This window comes from Oncorhynchus mykiss, chromosome 8 (assembly GCF_013265735.2).
Source record: "Oncorhynchus mykiss isolate Arlee chromosome 8, USDA_OmykA_1.1, whole genome shotgun sequence".
In the NCBI taxonomy this organism is placed as follows: domain Eukaryota; kingdom Metazoa; phylum Chordata; class Actinopteri; order Salmoniformes; family Salmonidae; genus Oncorhynchus; species Oncorhynchus mykiss.
Genome location: NC_048572.1, coordinates 62,810,926 through 62,828,233, shown reverse-complemented (window position 1 = coordinate 62,828,233; position 17,308 = coordinate 62,810,926). Strand labels below are relative to the sequence as shown.

Here is a 17,308-nt window from a genome sequence, read left to right as displayed (position 1 = left end):
AGTCTCTCAAAACACTTCATGATGACAGAAGTGAGTGCTACGGGGCGATAGTCATTTAGTTCAGTTACCTTAGCTTTCTTGGGATCAGGAACAATGGTGGTCATCTTGAAGCATGTAGGGACAGCAGCTAGCTGGTCTGCACATGCTCTGAGGATGTGGCTAGGGATGCCATCTGTTAACACGTTTAAGTGTTTTACGCACGTTGGCCATGGAGAAGGAGAAGCCACAGCCTTTGGTAGCGAGCCTCGTCGGTGGCACTGTATGGTCGTCAAAGTGTGCAAAGAAGTTGTTTAATTTGTCTGGAAGCAAGAATTCAATGTCCACGACAGGGCTGGTTTTATTTTTGTAATCCGTGATTATCTTTAGACCCTGCCACATACATCTCGTGTTTGAGCTGTTGAATGGTGACTCCACTTTGTCTCCATAATGTCACTTTGCTTGTTTGATTGCCTTACGGAGTAACTACACGGTTTGTATTCATTCACATTTCCAGTCGCTTTGCCATGATTAAATGCGGTGGTAGTGATTTCAGTTTTGCGCGAATGCTGCCATCATTCCACGGTTTCTGGTTAGGGAAGGTTCTAATAGTCACAGTGGATACAACATCTTCTATACACTTCCTTATAAACTTGCTTAACGAGTCAGCGTATACATCAATGTTATTATCTAAGGCTACCCGGAACATATCCCAGTCCACATGATCAAAGCAATCTTGAATCGTGGAATCCGATTGGTCAGACCAGCGTTGGATAGACCTAGGTCAGATTTGCCAAAAGGAGGGTGGGGGAGGGCCTTGTATGCATCGTGGAAGTTAGAGTAGCAATGGTCGAGCGTGTTACTCGCTCGAGTACAGCAATCAATATGCTGATAGAATTTAGGTAGCCTAGATCTAAAATTAGCATTGTTAAAATCCCCAGCTACAATAAATGCAGCCTCAGGATATATGGTTTCCAGTTTGCATAAAGTCCAGTGAAGTTCCTTGATGGCCGTCTTGGTATCCGCTTGCGGGGGGGATATACACGGCTGTGACGATAACCGAGGAGAGTTCTCTTGGGAGACAATACGGTTGGCATTTCATTGTGAGGAATTCTAGGTCAGGTGAAGAAAAGGACTTGAGTTCCTGTATGTTGCAATTACACCATGAGTCGTTAATCTTCTTACCAGAGAGATGTTTATTCCAGTTGGTGCGATGCACTGAAAATCCCGTTGGCTGTATGGACTCCGACAGCATGTCCCCAGCTAGCCGTGTTTCCGTGAAACAAAGTATGTTACAATCCCGGATATCTCTGGAAAGCAACCCTTGCCCTGATTTCGTCGACTTTGTTAACTAGGGACTGGACATTAGCGAATAATATACTCGGAAGCGGTGGGTGGTGTGCGCGCATCTGAAGCCTCATTTAGAAGACCGCTCCGTCACTCTCTCCTCCGGCGGTGTTGTTTTGGTTCGGCCTCTGGAATCAGTTCAAATTGCCCTTGGAGGTGCAGACAAAGGATACGCTTTGGGAAAGTCGTTTTCCTGGTCGTAGTGCTGGTAAATTGACGTCTCTCTGATGTCCAATAGTTCTTCCCGGTTGTATGTAATAGATGTTCTGGGCTAACAAAATAAGAAATAATACATGAAAAAAATCTACTGCACAGTTTCCTAAGGACTAGAAGTGAAGCTGCCATCTCTATCAGCGCCATCTTGATGACCAGATATCTTTCTTTCCTCTGCTCCTAGGTGGTCCCAGATCTGTAGCCTACTGTCTAAATAGCTCCATTCCACCACCTATATTAGACATTCAAGGTGTGCGCTTTGAAGCAATCAATCCACTAATCATTTCATAAAGATTTAAAAACACTTATAGTTTTGAGCCATGTGTATTTTATGGGCTATTTTCAGTATGTCAGCCTAATCAGTTTCATCGGTCAATAATTTTTTGTCATCATATGTTTGCCAGAAAAGCAACCTATTTCAAGCTTAAAATTGGATGCTATAAGTGAATCCAGGGTGGGCTGAAGGGCCATTGCTCGGGAAAACAAGCTGAGACTGCACAGGACTCCCCAGCTAACCTGTTGGTGAAAACAACCAGTCCATGATGGTAATTACAGCAACTTGAAACAGAAAAGCCTATAGGACTTGTGTGGAAGCAGTGCACTTATCCCTTGCTAGAAAAGCACTCGTCCAGAGTTTGCTGGAATGGGACTTTGCTTATGATTGCAAAAATACCATAATCTTCAGTAATTTTTTCTATGGCAAGCTATGATAGCTTCGGTAATACATACTTGAATAACTTTTAAAATATTCATATATACAGTTGGTCGGAAGTTTACATACACCTTAGTCAAATACATTTAAACTCAGTTTCACAATTCCTGACATTTAATCCTAGTAAAAAATTCCCTGTCTTAGGTCAGTTAGGATCACCACTTCATTTTAAGAATGAAATGGAAGAATAAAAGTAGAGTGATTTATTTCAGATTTTATTTCATTCATCACATTCCCAGTGGGTCAGAAGTTTACATACACTCAATTCGTATTTGGTAGCACTACCTTTAAAATTGGGTCAAATGTTTCGGGGAGCCTTCCACAAGCTTCCCACAATAAGTTGGGTGAATTCCTATTGACAGAGCTGATGTAACTGAGGTTTGTAAGGCCTCCTTGCTCGCACATGCTTTTTCAGTTCTGCCCACACATTTTCTACAGGATTGAGGTCAGGGCTTTGTGATGGCCACTCCAATACCTTGACTTTGTCCTTAAGCTATTTTTCCACAACTTTGGAAGAATTGTTGTGGTCATTGTCCATTTGGAAGACCCATTTGCGACCAAGCTTTAACTTCCTGACCGATGTCTTGAGATGTTTCTTCAAATATCCACATAATTTTCCTTCCCCATGATGCCATTTATTTTGTGAAGTGCACCAGTCCCTCCTGCAGCAAAGCACCCCACAACACGATGCTGCCACCCCCTTGCTTCACGGTTGGGATGTTGTTCTTCAGCTTGCAAGCCTCCCCCTTTTTCTTCAACATAACGATGGTCATTATGGCCAAACAGTTCTATTTTTGTTTCATCACACCAGAGGAAATTTCTCCAAAAAGTACAATCTTTGTCCCCGCAAACCGTAGTCTGGCTTTTTATGGTGGGTTTTGGACCAGTGGCTTCTTCCTTGCTGAGTGGCCTTTCAGATTATGTGGATATAGGTCTCGTTTTACTGTGGATATAGATACTTTTGTACCCGTTTCCTCCAGCATCTTCACAAGGAACTTTGCTGTTGTTCTGGGATTGATTTGCACTTTTCGCACCAAAGTACATTCACATCTAGGAGACAGAACGCGTCTCCTTCCTGAGCGGTATGACGGCTGCGTGGTCCCATGGTGTTTATACTTGCATACTATTGTTTGTACAGATGAACATGGTACCTTCAGGCATTTGGAAATTGCTCCCAAGGATGAACCTGGCTTGTGGACAATTGTTTTTCTGAGGTCTTGGCTGATTTCTTTTGATTTTCCCATGATGTCAAGCAAAGAGGCAGAGTTTGATAGGTAGGACTTGAAATACATCCACAGGTACACCTCCAATTGAATCAATTTATGTCAATTAGCATATCAGAAGCTTCTAAAGCCATGACATAATTTCCTGGAATTTTCCAAGCTGTTTGAAGGCACAGTGAAGTTAGTATGTAAACTTCTGACTTCAACTGTATATAGTATTCATTTATTATATCTGTATCCATATTTTCCATAAGTGTCTAGTAGATAGACCATATTGTTCAAAAGAAAATAGCCTAATTAATGAAAATAAAGCACCTAATCAAAAATGCCATTATTTTCAATTAACTCTGCAACTCTTCCAACTATTGACTTTTTCACAACTGCCACCATTTTGATGCCAAAACATTCACACCAAATCCATATTGACATAGTAAAATACATACATTTTTAAATAAATTCATATATTTAAAGGGTATTTCATGCTGAAACCCTCATATTAAACATCAATGATATTCAAGGTTTATACAGTGCCTTGCGAAAGTATTCGGCCCCCTTGAACTTTGCGACCTTTTGCCACATTTCAGGCTTCAAACATAAAGATATAAAACTGTATTTTTTTGTGAAGAATCAACAACAAGTGGGACACAATCATGAAGTGGAACGACATTTATTGGATATTTCAAACTTTTTTAACAAATCAAAAACTGAAAAATTGGGCGTGCAAAATTATTCAGCCCCTTTACTTTTAGTGCAGCAAACTCTCTCCAGAAGTTCAGTGATGATCTCTGAATGATCCAATGTTGACCTAAATGACTAATGATGATAAATACAATCCACCTGTGTGTAATCAAGTCTCCGTATAAATGCACCTGCACTGTGATAGTCTCAGAGGTCCGTTAAAAGCGCAGAGAGCATCATGAAGAACAAGGAACACACCAGGCAGGTCCGAGATACTGTTGTGAAGAAGTTTAAAGCCAGATTTGGATACAAAAATATTTCCCAAGCTTTAAACATCCCAAGGAGCACTGTGCAAGCGATAATATTGAAATGGAAGGAGTATCAGACCACTGCAAATCTACCAAGACCTGGCCGTCCCTCTAAACTTTCAGCTCATACAAGGAGAAGACTGATCAGAGATGCAGCCAAGAGGCCCATGATCACTCTGGATGAACTGCAGAGATCTACAGCTGAGGTGGGAGACTCTGTCCATAGGACAACAATCAGTCGTATATTGCACAAATCTGGCCTTTATGGAAGAGTGGCAAGAAGAAAGCCATTTCTTAAAGATATCCATAAAAAGTGTTGTTTAAAGTTTGCCACAAGCCACCTGGGAGACACACCAAACATGTGGAAGAAGGTGCTCTGGTCAGATGAAACCAAAATTGAACTTTTTGGCAACAATGCAAAACGTTATGTTTGGCGTAAAAGCAACACAGCTCATCACCCTGAACACACCATCCCCACTGTCAAACATGGTGGTGGCAGCATCATGGTTTGGGCCTGCTTTTCTTCAGCAGGGACAGGGAAGATGGTTCAAATTGATGGGAAGATGGATGGAGCAAAATACAGGACCATTCTGGAAGAAAACCTGATGGAGTCTGCAAAAGACCTGAGACTGGGACGGAGATTTGTCTTCCAACAAGACAATGATCCAAAACATAAAGCAAAATCTACAATGGAATGGTTCAATAATAAACATATCCAGGTGTTAGAATGGCCAAGTCAAAGTCCGGACCTGAATCCAATCAAGAATCTGTGGAAAGAACTGAAAACTGCTGTTCACAAATGCTCTCCATCCAACCTCACTGAGCTCGAGCTGTTTTGCAAGGAGGAATGGGAAAAAGTGTCAGTCTCTCGATGTGCAAAACTGATAGAGACATACCCCAAGCGACTTACAGCTGTAATGGCAGCAAAAGGTGGCGCTACAAAGTATTAACTTAAGGGGGCTGAATAATTTTGCACGCCCAATTTTTCAGTTTTTGATTTGTTAAAAAAGTTTGAAATATCCAATAAATGTTGTTCGACTTCATGATTGTGTCCCACTTGCTGTTGATTCTTCACAAAAAAATACAGTTTTATATCTTTATGTTTGAAGCCTGAAATGTGGCAAAAGGTCGCAAAGTTCAAGGGGGCCGAATACTTTCGCAAGGCACTGTATTTAGGATGTTTTTTATCTTAAAATCATCTTATTTAATTATTTGATATACCTCTGTGTGATGAAGTGACCGATGAAGATGATTCAGCACTAGAACATGTGTGATGCACTCCACTACTTTGCAGACCACACTCTTGTTAGCATTGACCACCATCTTGTGGTTTTATGCAAAACTACAATAATAACAAATGTAAATCATTAATATAAGAATCTGGAATTTTGCTGTGGTAACATATAGTTAGAGGTTCCCTTACCTTGCCTCAACATTTAGCAACCATGCACGGCTATTTCTGTATTTATACATGGACATACTGCATGAAATGAACATAAATACCATAAATCCTCAACTGAATCAGAAGGGATGTACCTGTCTCCATTTTGGAGTGGTCTGTCCTCTCTGTCACTTTCTCCTGGCTAATGAGATAATCCACGATCCGCACCCCGATTGGTGGCTCAGTGTGATTCCATTCCACGATGACCAATGAACTGCTGGGCTCATAGGAGTGGGACAACCTGAGCCTGGGAGAAAATAAAAAGAGTTACACCTAACTAACTCAGCAAATCATGACAAGACAAGCTCATCTTTAGATAGCAATACATACAATCTTACTTGTGTTTATCAAGTCGAGTAGACAAATTGTTTTGAGTGACTCACCTAGGCTGAGGGAGAGGGGCACATGTTGGCAGTCCATCCGTCCCGAATGCACTTGAGTCACAACGGCACCAGTCATCGATTACGTCACCTTTCCCAGAACACCACAGCATGCTCATCATGGCCTCCTGCAGTGCCTGCAAAGAGACAGGAGGATGGATCAAACACTGTCAATAACACACAGCCTGAGTCTAGACATCAATATGATCTGCCCCTCTAGGGGGTCATGCAATCATGCTCTAGCTTACCGTTTGCCATCTGACATATTGATGTCGGCTTATGTCCAGCATACACTACACAATTTCACCACATCTTTGTCAGAGAGCAGCTTCTCTTTTTGAGACCGCTCTTGTCAAACATCTCGCATATGTGTTTTGCTGCATTACTGTAACGATGTGCACTGAGAGTCAGGAAGCAAGTTCAGGGAGTGAGTGTTAAAAAAAAGTAACATAATAAGAAACAAGAACAATGCACAGACAGGAAACTGAAACAGAAACAATGACACCTGGGGAAGGAACCAAAGGGAGTGGCAGATATAGGGAAGGTAATCAAGGAGGTGATGGAGTCCAGGTGAGTGTCATAATGCACTGATGCGTGTAACGATGGTGACAGGTGTGCGCCATAACGAGCAGCCTGGTGACCTAGAGGCCGGAGAGGGAGCACATGTAACAGTAACCTCTCCCCGATGCGCGGCTCCAGCTGCAGGACGACGACCAAGATGACGTTCCCCTCTGCTAAGGTGCAGGAACCTGTCGATCCAGCTGAGGTGCGGGAGCATGGTGACCTAGAGACCTAGCACACGTGACAGTACCCCATCCCCGGCGCGTTCGTCTCCAGCCGCAGGATGCCCACCACAGGGACGATCCGGGGTGTTGGAGCCGGAGCTACCTGGGAGGCCTCAGCGGGTTCGATAGGTCCACATGCCTAAACTGGGTGAACAGGTTCCCGTGCCTCAACTGAGGCAACCGGAGGTTTCAGCCGGCTCATCAGGTTCTGCGCCTCAGCGGAGGCGACCGATCCGCACCGGAGCGCCGGGATCGTCCCTGTGGTTGGCGTCCTGCTGTGGCTGGAGCCGAACATGCCGGGGAGGGGGTACGGTCACGTATGCTCTCTCCCCGGCGCTCTAGGTCGTCTTGCTCCCACACCTCAGCCGGATCGACGGGATCCTGCACCGGTCCGCTCCTGATCCCCGGGATCGTCATCTTGGTCGGGGTCCTGCGACTGGTACCGCACATCAGGGAGGGGGTACTGACATTTGTGCTCCTTCTCTGGCCTCTAGGTCAACAGGCTGCTCATTAGGGCGCACACCTGTCACCAGCATAACTCGCAGAATGACACTCACCTGGACTCCATCACCTCCTTGATTACCTGCCCTTCATGTCACTCCCTTTTGGTTTCTTCCCTAGTTGTCATTGTTGCTGTTTCATGTCAGTGAGCTGTTTGTTTTTATTGTTTTGTTAATTAATTAATTAAATGTATTCACTCTCTGAACATGCTTCCTGACTCTCAGCGTACATTATTACAGGTAACCAAACCAAGGGCTTCTCTCGCTGCATGATTGAATGTATGAATTTACATTTAAATATTGGTGGTGAATGTTCTTTTATGCTCTAAATTCAAAATTGGAAAAGCAAAATCTGAGGTTTTATTAATGGAAATAATATGCACACTGCTCTTAAAGTATCACTACGTTGTGCTTTTAGGAATACACTCCTGAAAATGTGTCTGGGACTGCTAAAATGGGGGTAACCCAAGGTTTTCAGTGAAAGCTTTCTGTACCTGGTAGGTGTGGTTGTTGGAGACCAGCTCGTAGAGCGGGGCGGCCTTAGTGATCTGGAGCAGGACAGGCTCGGCTGGACGCCCAGGCCCAGGGCTCATGTGGCAGAGGTGGCAGGAGTACGGACACTGGCCCTGGCTGCTGCAGTCCATGCGAACCCCCGCCGCCATGCGCTTGGCACCAGAGTCCAGCAGGCTGGCGATGTACGCTGGGTAGGTCAGGGTCCGGGGCTCCTTGTCGCGCTCCTCTGACTCTTCTGATGGGGAATTCCCTGAAAAGGGCATAGTTATAGTTACTGTGGGATTTGGATATAATCATTTGTTGAATAATACATATTGTTACAAACACTGTTTGAAATCATGTCATCTTTTCCTGAAATAGAGAAGTTATTGGTGTTAGTTTTAAAAACTAAATGTAATATGCAGTATATTGGGTATATCCACATGTGTATTGCATTTCCCTCAAAACTGGCACTGCATTTAGTTCCATTTATTATGCTGTCCTCTCAAATGCACTTAGGGCAGTGCTGGCATCTTCAAAGACATCTCTTGCGTTATTAAATGCAAAGCTTCGGCACTTTTTCTCTTAAAAAGGGTTCAGATTACCATTCCTTCATTCTGCTGAGTCGTGTGCATACACAGGCAATTTAAAAGCTCAAAAGCAAACTAGGGAATAGCCAGTTGCCGAGAGCTGGTTTTGATGAAATTAAACATGGCTTCATGAGCCAACAGGGTGAGGGGGAGAAACAGACAGTCACCTTTTGCTCTAGCACATAATGTGGCCCCTATCATAGAATGAGATAAAACTAAATCAGTATACACTGCACTTTGTTGCATGTGAATGAATAAAAGCACATGGCCATCAATCAAACAAGAGGACAGTAAGGCACATTAGATATGATCAGAAAGATGGGGTTTGCACATTGTTATTCATAGATCACATTGTCCTCAAAGTGTGACATGCATGGTAATGGTGGGCTTGTCATGGGCATTTGATCTGGGCCTGTGGCAGTTTGAGTGATGAAGCTCAGCTTTTCATATCATGTATGTAAATGCTGATGATCAACTACCAGGGCACGTCAGTCTTCATCAAGTTGCGACAAGCTGGACCTCTGGTGGGTCGACGGTCGTACACATGGTCATCTTCCCAAATGGCACCCTATTACCTATTTAGTGCTCTATCGACCAGAGCCCTATAGGGGCTCCGGTCAAAAAACTCATTTGGGACACAACCATGTTCAGGCCTGAGGGGGCCCTCTGTGGCCAGTGACAGTGCTTGATTAATCAGACAGAAGTAGGAAGTGAGGGTCTGTGCCTGGAGCCATAGCATGGACTTTGTACAGGTCAAACACGGCTGGTGAGACTCAGGTCACGTCTGAACATTTTCAAGGCAGGCAGGACATTAACGGTGGCCGAGTTTGGAGGAAGTCCTGGACTTCTAGGCTCTGAGATAAAATGTGATGCGTAGGGAAATCGACTCAGTGAATCCTTCTGGATAAATACATGATTTTTGTCCTCAGGATGGAGAATCAGAAAGAGATGAACACACAACGACACATACATTTTAAACACTCACTCTTACGTGCACGCACGCATGCATACACACACCAATTTACTTTGATATATTGCTTTACCTCATCACCCAGACAGTTATGAGACAAACATAATGAATATCAAGATGATGCTGCAAAAGACAAATCGCTTTCAAGGAAAGGAGAAAACATCCATTAAATTCCATTCACTTTAGAAAGTGTCTCAGGATGAGAAAGCTGAGGTAAATCTTGTCATCTGCAGCCCACCTTCAGCACTTTGAATCTAAATCTATGCTTCCTGTTTCTGACAGTCAGATCGGTACCAATTACCAGATGTTGGGAAGGTGAAGATTAGAAGATTCTTTGACACAATATAGAACACAGAATATGTCCTCACCCCAGAAGAGTTGGTGTTCCAGGGATACAGTACTTTGCCTCCCACGTAGAGAAATGGCCTCTGATAAACACTAGGTGACGCTATAGTGTTTCTAGTAGCATTGCAGGATATAAAAAACTATTGATCATATGACTGCAGATTATTTTGTACACCATACACTAAGGGAGGATCTGATAGGAGAACCTCTTACATTTTGTGGAGACGGATGCTAATAAAAACCTTGTTGTTATGATTTCTAGCTGATTTATACATCACCCCATTAAAATATACAGTTGAGCTAGCCAGGCAATAGAGAGCATACACAAACCATATCAAAGGGAGTTTAAAAATATATTTATACTGCTTGAAATAGATCACTAAAATCTGACTACATGCAGTCAACCATGTGGTGCCTACAGAAAGCAACACTGCTGCACAGTGCAACCCGGCCAGGAACGTAATACAGTGGAGCTCTTAAACAAATCTCTGTGACAGGCAAATCTTCCCAGGCAGATGTCGCTTGTACTAGATAATGCGCAGTGGCACACTTTGCTACACCTATACACAGCTAAGTAAATTGCAATAAAGCAGACTCTCACTCTGAGTGGCAATCCACTGTGATATTCAACCTGATTGCTAATTACAGTGGATGGTGGATACCTTTTTCCCACCAGTCAATACCTACCGAGCAAGCAGGTATGGAAGAGTTGAAGCTCTCAATGGGACTACATAAACCATATGGATGGCCTGACATCTGGGCTAGTAAAACAGTATTTACATGCTAATAGTAAACCTATGCCTTCACTCACTCCAGCCTACTTGGCCAGCAAGCCTTTCCATCATTCTGAAGTTCGATTTATCCCTGCACTTTAGATGGTTGGGTGGGAATGGGCTTAGCTGACAGACCTCTCTGGCCCTTAATAGAAGCTGTAGCCACGGCACTGTGTAGCGCAGGTGAGAGTGCCTGCGTTTATTTACCGTTGATTGAGCCTGCCCACGGACGCACCACATTAGTGACATCTTGTTCATGGAAGTTGAAGGGGACTAATGCGTCTGTCTTCAAATCCCACCAACACCTCCCAATACGTTGGTGTGTTAGGCAGGCCTGTGAGTTTGCAAAGGTCTGAATTGAAGGCAATTTACTGACGATTCGCCTCCAAGTGAGACATTACACTGGGGCCGCATCACAGCTGTACAAATGGTCAGAGGATACGTGCACAGCAGGAGGACCTGACAGTTTTTTGATTTTATAATGGGAAATGTATTATAAAATGCAAAACAGGCAAAGGTATAGTATCTTCCTACTGCAGAGCTTTGCTAGGGACATTTTTCTATCCTCTATAACCCATCCTCTATAACCCATTACAAACAAAGGCTTGAAACCTTATATAACCATTGTTGGAGATTATAGAAATAGCAGTGTATGAGCCACTTCAGAAAGTACAGTAAATGCATTACCCATACAGATAGTAGTCTATTTGAGTACCAAGATATTCAGATACCATAGATCCAGAATCCTAAGAACTCTCACCATGGAGCTGAACCTGATTTATGTTGCCATTCATTGGGTTTATTTTGGCCGGCCCTGTGTTTTATAGGTTCACAGGGGAGAAAAGTACCTCAAGCAGCATGAAACATAAGACCATAAAGGTTGAGGATGCAGAGTGGGGGTTTTATACAGATAAGATCAATTTGACTGGCTCTGACTAACTGTAATATAATGTTATACGTTAAGGGCTTGTCTGACTTAAATCTATACCAGAGGCATCCATTTCATAGCAAGCTGAGAAAATCAAGACGCGGTGGCCCCATAGCAACAGCGGTACAGTATAATTAAATGTTTGCAACTTGGTGTTAGTATCCCCGGGAGCTGCTGTGGATCTCAACAGTGATGTTTTATTTTTTCCTCACCAGCAAGGTGCAGTCGGAGGCCTTATCAGTCCACACGAGGCTGGCAGCTGGCATTATTTTCATGGACAGATTACACGGCAACATTCACCCCACAGTATAATTTACAGTTTTGGCGGGCGCGGCGACCTTCATGGGTACTGGCTGGGTGCAGCCGTCCTAAAGTTTAAGCTACCACTAATTAACTGGAAAAAAGAAATTCAATGGAATTCCAAACGGTGCATCCTCCCTGGAAAACAACCAAATAGATATACCTATAAAAGCAATATACTGGCACGGTAACAGTATCTGAGGGAGTACAACAACAGATCAATGTAAAGGCAGGTTGCAGTGGGCAGTGAAACCCATAGACACAAAACGTATTTTCATTTTCTATTGTAACAAAATAATACATTCTTAACCTGCCTTTTCACAGAGATAAAGTATATTTTGTGAAAATGTTCCCCATGCAGCAGAGAAAAAGTGATATTGAATTATTGAACTTTTTTTCTCTGGCTTAGACAGAGAGAACTGTGTAAAGTTCAGGGAGGAATTTGCTCTTATTGTGGAAATGTCTAGATCACTTTCCATTAAAGTGATTGGTTCATGGATCCTTAAAACGTTGGGTTTTCAGCAAATGTAGGAGTATTTCAATTGAATCAAGCTTCATAATATTAACATGAATTATCTTATTTAAATAAGATGGCTACACTAAACTCGTCTGTACAAATTAATCATACTTGACTAAGAGTTAACCTATCGTTTGTTGTAATTTGGACATAAAGTAAGATAAATGAATTATAGGCATACAGATTGGATTCAGAGATAGTAACTTATATTTGCTGATGGTCCAGACGCTCAAAATTGTTTTCCTGATGGTCTTCTCTGTTACCTGGTGGAGAAAGCCTTCACCATCCTCTGCGGGAGAATATATTCATTATAAAAAGGAACTCGCAAGGGTCCCATCTGCCTGACCTCCAAAATGAGTAAGAGGGGTCAAGCGATGACTGCTACATCAAGTCCCTTTCTCAAGCCCCCATTCTGTCAAGCGTACTGAGGTCACCCTGTGTTGACATAGCAACCAACCTGCACAGCTCGTCCTCAATCTTCACCAAAGCTTGACACAAACACACACCACCACCACCCCAGCCCAGTCAGCCCTGCTCTCTACTCCTCTATCTCCCCCGCCTTGGCGGTTTTCAGTAAAGTGTTGTTATGTGATTGCTAGCCTGCCTAGATCCACTCTATGTCTCTCTTTAGCTTCTATGTACGGCAGACATTGTACCTGGTGTAAGCAATGTGAGATTATAAATATGTCTTGGGTCACATTCCTAAGTGTTTCAGTTTGGCCACAGAGACAGAGAGCAGCTGAGGTCGTCGGTATAATAATCTCGTTGTGGAGGATGAATCAATAGGCAGGAAATATCAGTAATTAAGCTGATAAAATAGTATCCCTGTAATTGCCATCTGACATCTGAGCAGCTCGTTAAGCCAAGAGGGAGCATGGGGAAAAAAGTAAATTAATATCTATCAGCAGCGAACTGATAGGATCCTAAATGAACAGTCACTGGTCCAGTGGAAATAGAGAGAGAGAAAGAGACATAGAGCGAGAGACAGACCTCTCCTCCTCTCATCGCCACCCAACTGGAGGCCACACATCTGTCTTCCCCCTGAACCTGACCTATCAAAACGTACAGATGGTTTAGGTTCCACTTCAGCGCTGTTTCAGTGCCAAGACATGACAAACGAGCTGTAAAAGCTGATTTTAATTGCTATCACAAACCCTCATTCACACAGGCCTCTGTAACATTGGAGAAGAATGTACTCTAGACTAGGAATTAGCATTTGAAATGTACGAGTTCTTGCCGATACCCAAAGAAAATCTGAGTACTTGAGTACACGAATGGTAAAGAAATCTATTTTTAGAACACAAGAACTGCACTAGATTTAAATGTTTTGCATTTATCTATAAGCCTAAGCCAACAGTGAGCAACAATGCCTAATTAATCATAACCATTACAGATAACACATCCAAATTGCTAAATTGCGCCATATACAGTACCAGTCAAAAGTTTGGACACAACTACTCATTCAAGTGTCTTTTTTAAATAAGAATATATAAAAACATATTTTAGATTCTTCAAGTAGCCACTCTTTGCCTTGATGACAGCTTTGCACACTCTTGGAATTATTTCAACCAGCTTCACCTGGAATCCTTTTCCAACAGTATTGAAGGAGTTCCCACATATGCTGAGCACTTGTTGGCAGCTTTTCCTTCACTCTGCGGTCCAACTCATCCCAAGCCATCTCAATTGGGTTGAGGTCGAGTGATTGTGGAGGCCAGGTCATCTGATGCAGCACTCCCTCACTCACCTTTTTGGTCAAATAGCCCTTACACAGCCTGGAGGTGTGTTGGGTCATAGTCCTGTTGAAAAACAAATGATAGTGGGAATAAGAGCAAACCAGGTGGGATGACGTAATGCTGCAGGATGCTGTGGTAGGAATGCTGGTTAAGTGTGGCTTGAATTCTAAATAAATCACTGACAATGTCAACAGCAAAGCACCCCCACACCATCAAACCTCCTCCTCCATGCTTCACAGTGGGAACCACAGATGCAGAGATCATCCGTTCAACTATTCTGCGTCTCACAAAGACATGGCGGTTGGACTCAAAAATCTCAAATTTGGACTTATCAGACCAAAAGACAGGTTTCCAACAATCTAATGTCCATTGCTCATGTTTCCTGGCCCAAATAAGTATCTTCTTCTTCTTATTATTATTATTTAGTAGTGGTTTCTTTGCAGCAAATCGACCATTCGAACATTCAAGCAGTCTCCTCTGAACAGTCGATGTTGAGATGTATCTGTTACTTGGACTCCGTGAAGCATTAATTTGGGCTGCAATTTCGGAGGATGGTAACTCTAATGAACTTATCCTCTCCAGCAGAGGTAACTCTGGGTCTTCCTTTCCTGTGGCGGTCCTCATGAGAGCCAGTTTCATCATAGCGCTTGATGGTTTTTGCTACTGCACTTGAAGAAACTTTCAAAGGTCTTGAAAATGTTCAGATTGACTGAGCTTCATGTCTTAAAGTAATGACGGACTGTTGGTTCACTTTTCTCATTTGAGCTGTTATTGGCACTAGCAGCTTGCAAAGTAGCCTAAGCGGAAAATAGACGGGACGCAATTATTACAAAACTGCAGCGCGTTGTTGGAACACCTTGTTCATACTTCAATCAACAGGTCCATTTTCAGTTCGTGATAAAAATGTCCTCATCTGGCAAGGAATGTAGCTCGAGTATCCCATCATTTAGATCTGTTTTTATAGGCTTTTATTTCTGTAGGCCTAACAGGAGCGTGTGTGCAGGGATTGGTTGGAGAACTGTGTGATGCTTGGATTGGTTTATTTTTTGTTGTGCCCCGTAAATGCACAGCAACACAGTATCAAATCAGAATGAAGATGATGGCCTCAATTTCCTGCTTGCAAATTTTGCTGATGTGGTTGTGCAAATAGAGGTAATGGTATGGCATACAGGATGTTCCCAGTGTAAATTTACAACCACTTAAAATGCAGACCCAATAGGCTGTCTTAGCCTCTTTACATTGAACAGACTAATCAATAGATACAGGGACTGTTAATCTCAGTCATTTGCTACACTGACATTTTATACCTAACTGACATCAATCAATCTGTATCAGCAGAAAACAACAAAGTGATTCAACATTGGTGTCATAACTAATTTCCTCCATTTTGGAGAATAATTTACTATATCCCGATTAGTGTTTTCAAAATTCCAGGAACATTCAATAAATGTGCTTGTTTTACAGAAATCCTGATTTCTGAAAGTTCCTGGAATTTTGCAGCCCTAATCCTGACTTGACAACGTTTTTGGAATTTCTCCCTGAGCTCAGATGAGTGTTCATTAGTGAGTCCTACTGAATGTGAATATGTTAAGTTGCCAACTTAAATTTTCCAATCATGTATCTCAGTCAGGTTGCAGACGGGCACTCACAAATTAAAACCTATCCAAATGTGATTACGCCTGTGAAGAAAACTATGTAAAATCATTACTTGTCAGTGAGGTTCACAAACAAGGATGAACTAGTCCTGCTCCGAGATGTGGTAGAGTTCAGTTGCAAGGGCAATCAGGGCTAATGTTTTCTCAGTCACGACTATGTGCAGAATTGTATTTGCTGGTAGTGCATAAGACACATCTTGTTGACCACTCAACCCAGCTATGTTCTTTCAAGAGCTGCCAGTAAAAAGGGTAATCAATATCATTACAGAGCACATGGAGATGTCTGAAGGTTCCTGAGAGTTCTGTTTTACCATTCCATTTTCTACCACTATGGGTAATACAAAAGTAAAGGTTTCCCAGAGCTTCCTGCAGTGAAAATTAAACCATAGAGATTCTTCTGATGTACCTTCTCACTTTCTGTTTGAAATTCACTGGCCTGGGCGAAGGCAGCTATCTCGGAAACATCTCCAGACTGGTTATCCCATCTTTACCCTCCACCGGCCTGGCATCCGTTTAGAGAGGCTGCTATATTATGCTGCTCTATGGAGCAGAGATATCAGCATATTGGGCACTGATCCCTGTGACCCTGGCTCTGTGAAGTCCATAAAAATGTCCATCTTCCTGAATCCTGTCTCCCTTCATGTAACTTCCAATCACTCTGGTCCTGGAGAGAATCCATATATCACAGTGTTTGCCAAAACGTTTCATTTTAGAGAGCCATAGGTGGGGCAACAATTTCAAGTAATCACGGAGCCATTTAGATGATCATCTGTTTTACTTCAACGCTGTGATAAATCTGTGATTAATCAAGCCCATCACACTGATATTTATGATTTAAACAATATCACAGGGCATTCAAGGTTTGGCTGAACATGGCTTTTTATCAACTTTTTCCTGATGCTTTTCTGACATTGTCATCCGTTGCATATCCTCCTACTGAAATCATACTATCTACACTCACTGCTCTTTCCTGCATTTCTTGTCTTGTGTTTGTGTATTTCAGTGGTCACCAACTTTTTCTGAGTCAACATCACTTTCACAGTCAAAAAGCAAGCCGAGATCTCCCGCTCAGGATTTTAAAAAACTTGACTTCATTTTATTTTAACATTAACCTAGTAAAAACTGTTGTGTAGGAATGAGGTTTGGGCAGTAGGCCTAATACAATATCACAGCATATTGGCTATATGCCTGTCCTGCCAGTATTGTTCTTCTCAGACCATATTATATTTCAAAACTCGAGCTTTGATAACAAAATAGGTCAGTTGGTGGTGTAGCACTGATGGTACCTGCATCTGATGGTCATGGTGCTTTCAAGACAATAGGGAACTAGGGGGAAAAAAAATCTGACTTTCCGAGTTCCCAGTTGTTTTGAACGCAGCATTAGTCTCAGCGGAGGGAAGGAGAGAGCAGAAGAGGGTCCACCTCTCACGGTCTCTGCTTTC

General features: G+C 42.7%; 1 protein-coding gene across 10 annotated transcripts in view; it reads right to left on the bottom strand.

The window, feature by feature from the left end:
* The window catches only part of LOC110530308 (astrotactin-1), a 260,365-nt gene that overhangs the window by 53,376 nt on the left and 189,681 nt on the right, over positions 1 to 17,308 (bottom strand). For 8 of the 10 annotated variants that reach the window (XM_036985947.1, XM_021613237.2, XM_036985939.1 and 5 more), the window contains 3 exons: positions 8,058 to 8,326; positions 6,282 to 6,415; positions 5,994 to 6,145 (listed from right to left, as the gene is read on the bottom strand). In XM_036985947.1, coding sequence (XP_036841842.1) covers positions 5,994 to 6,145; positions 6,282 to 6,415; positions 8,058 to 8,326 — 555 coding nt within the window. Of the gene's footprint in view, positions 1 to 943; positions 2,053 to 5,993; positions 6,146 to 6,281; positions 6,416 to 8,057; positions 8,327 to 17,308 lie in introns of those variants that run through there. The other 2 variants (XM_036985946.1, XM_036985940.1) reach the window with 2 other exon arrangements.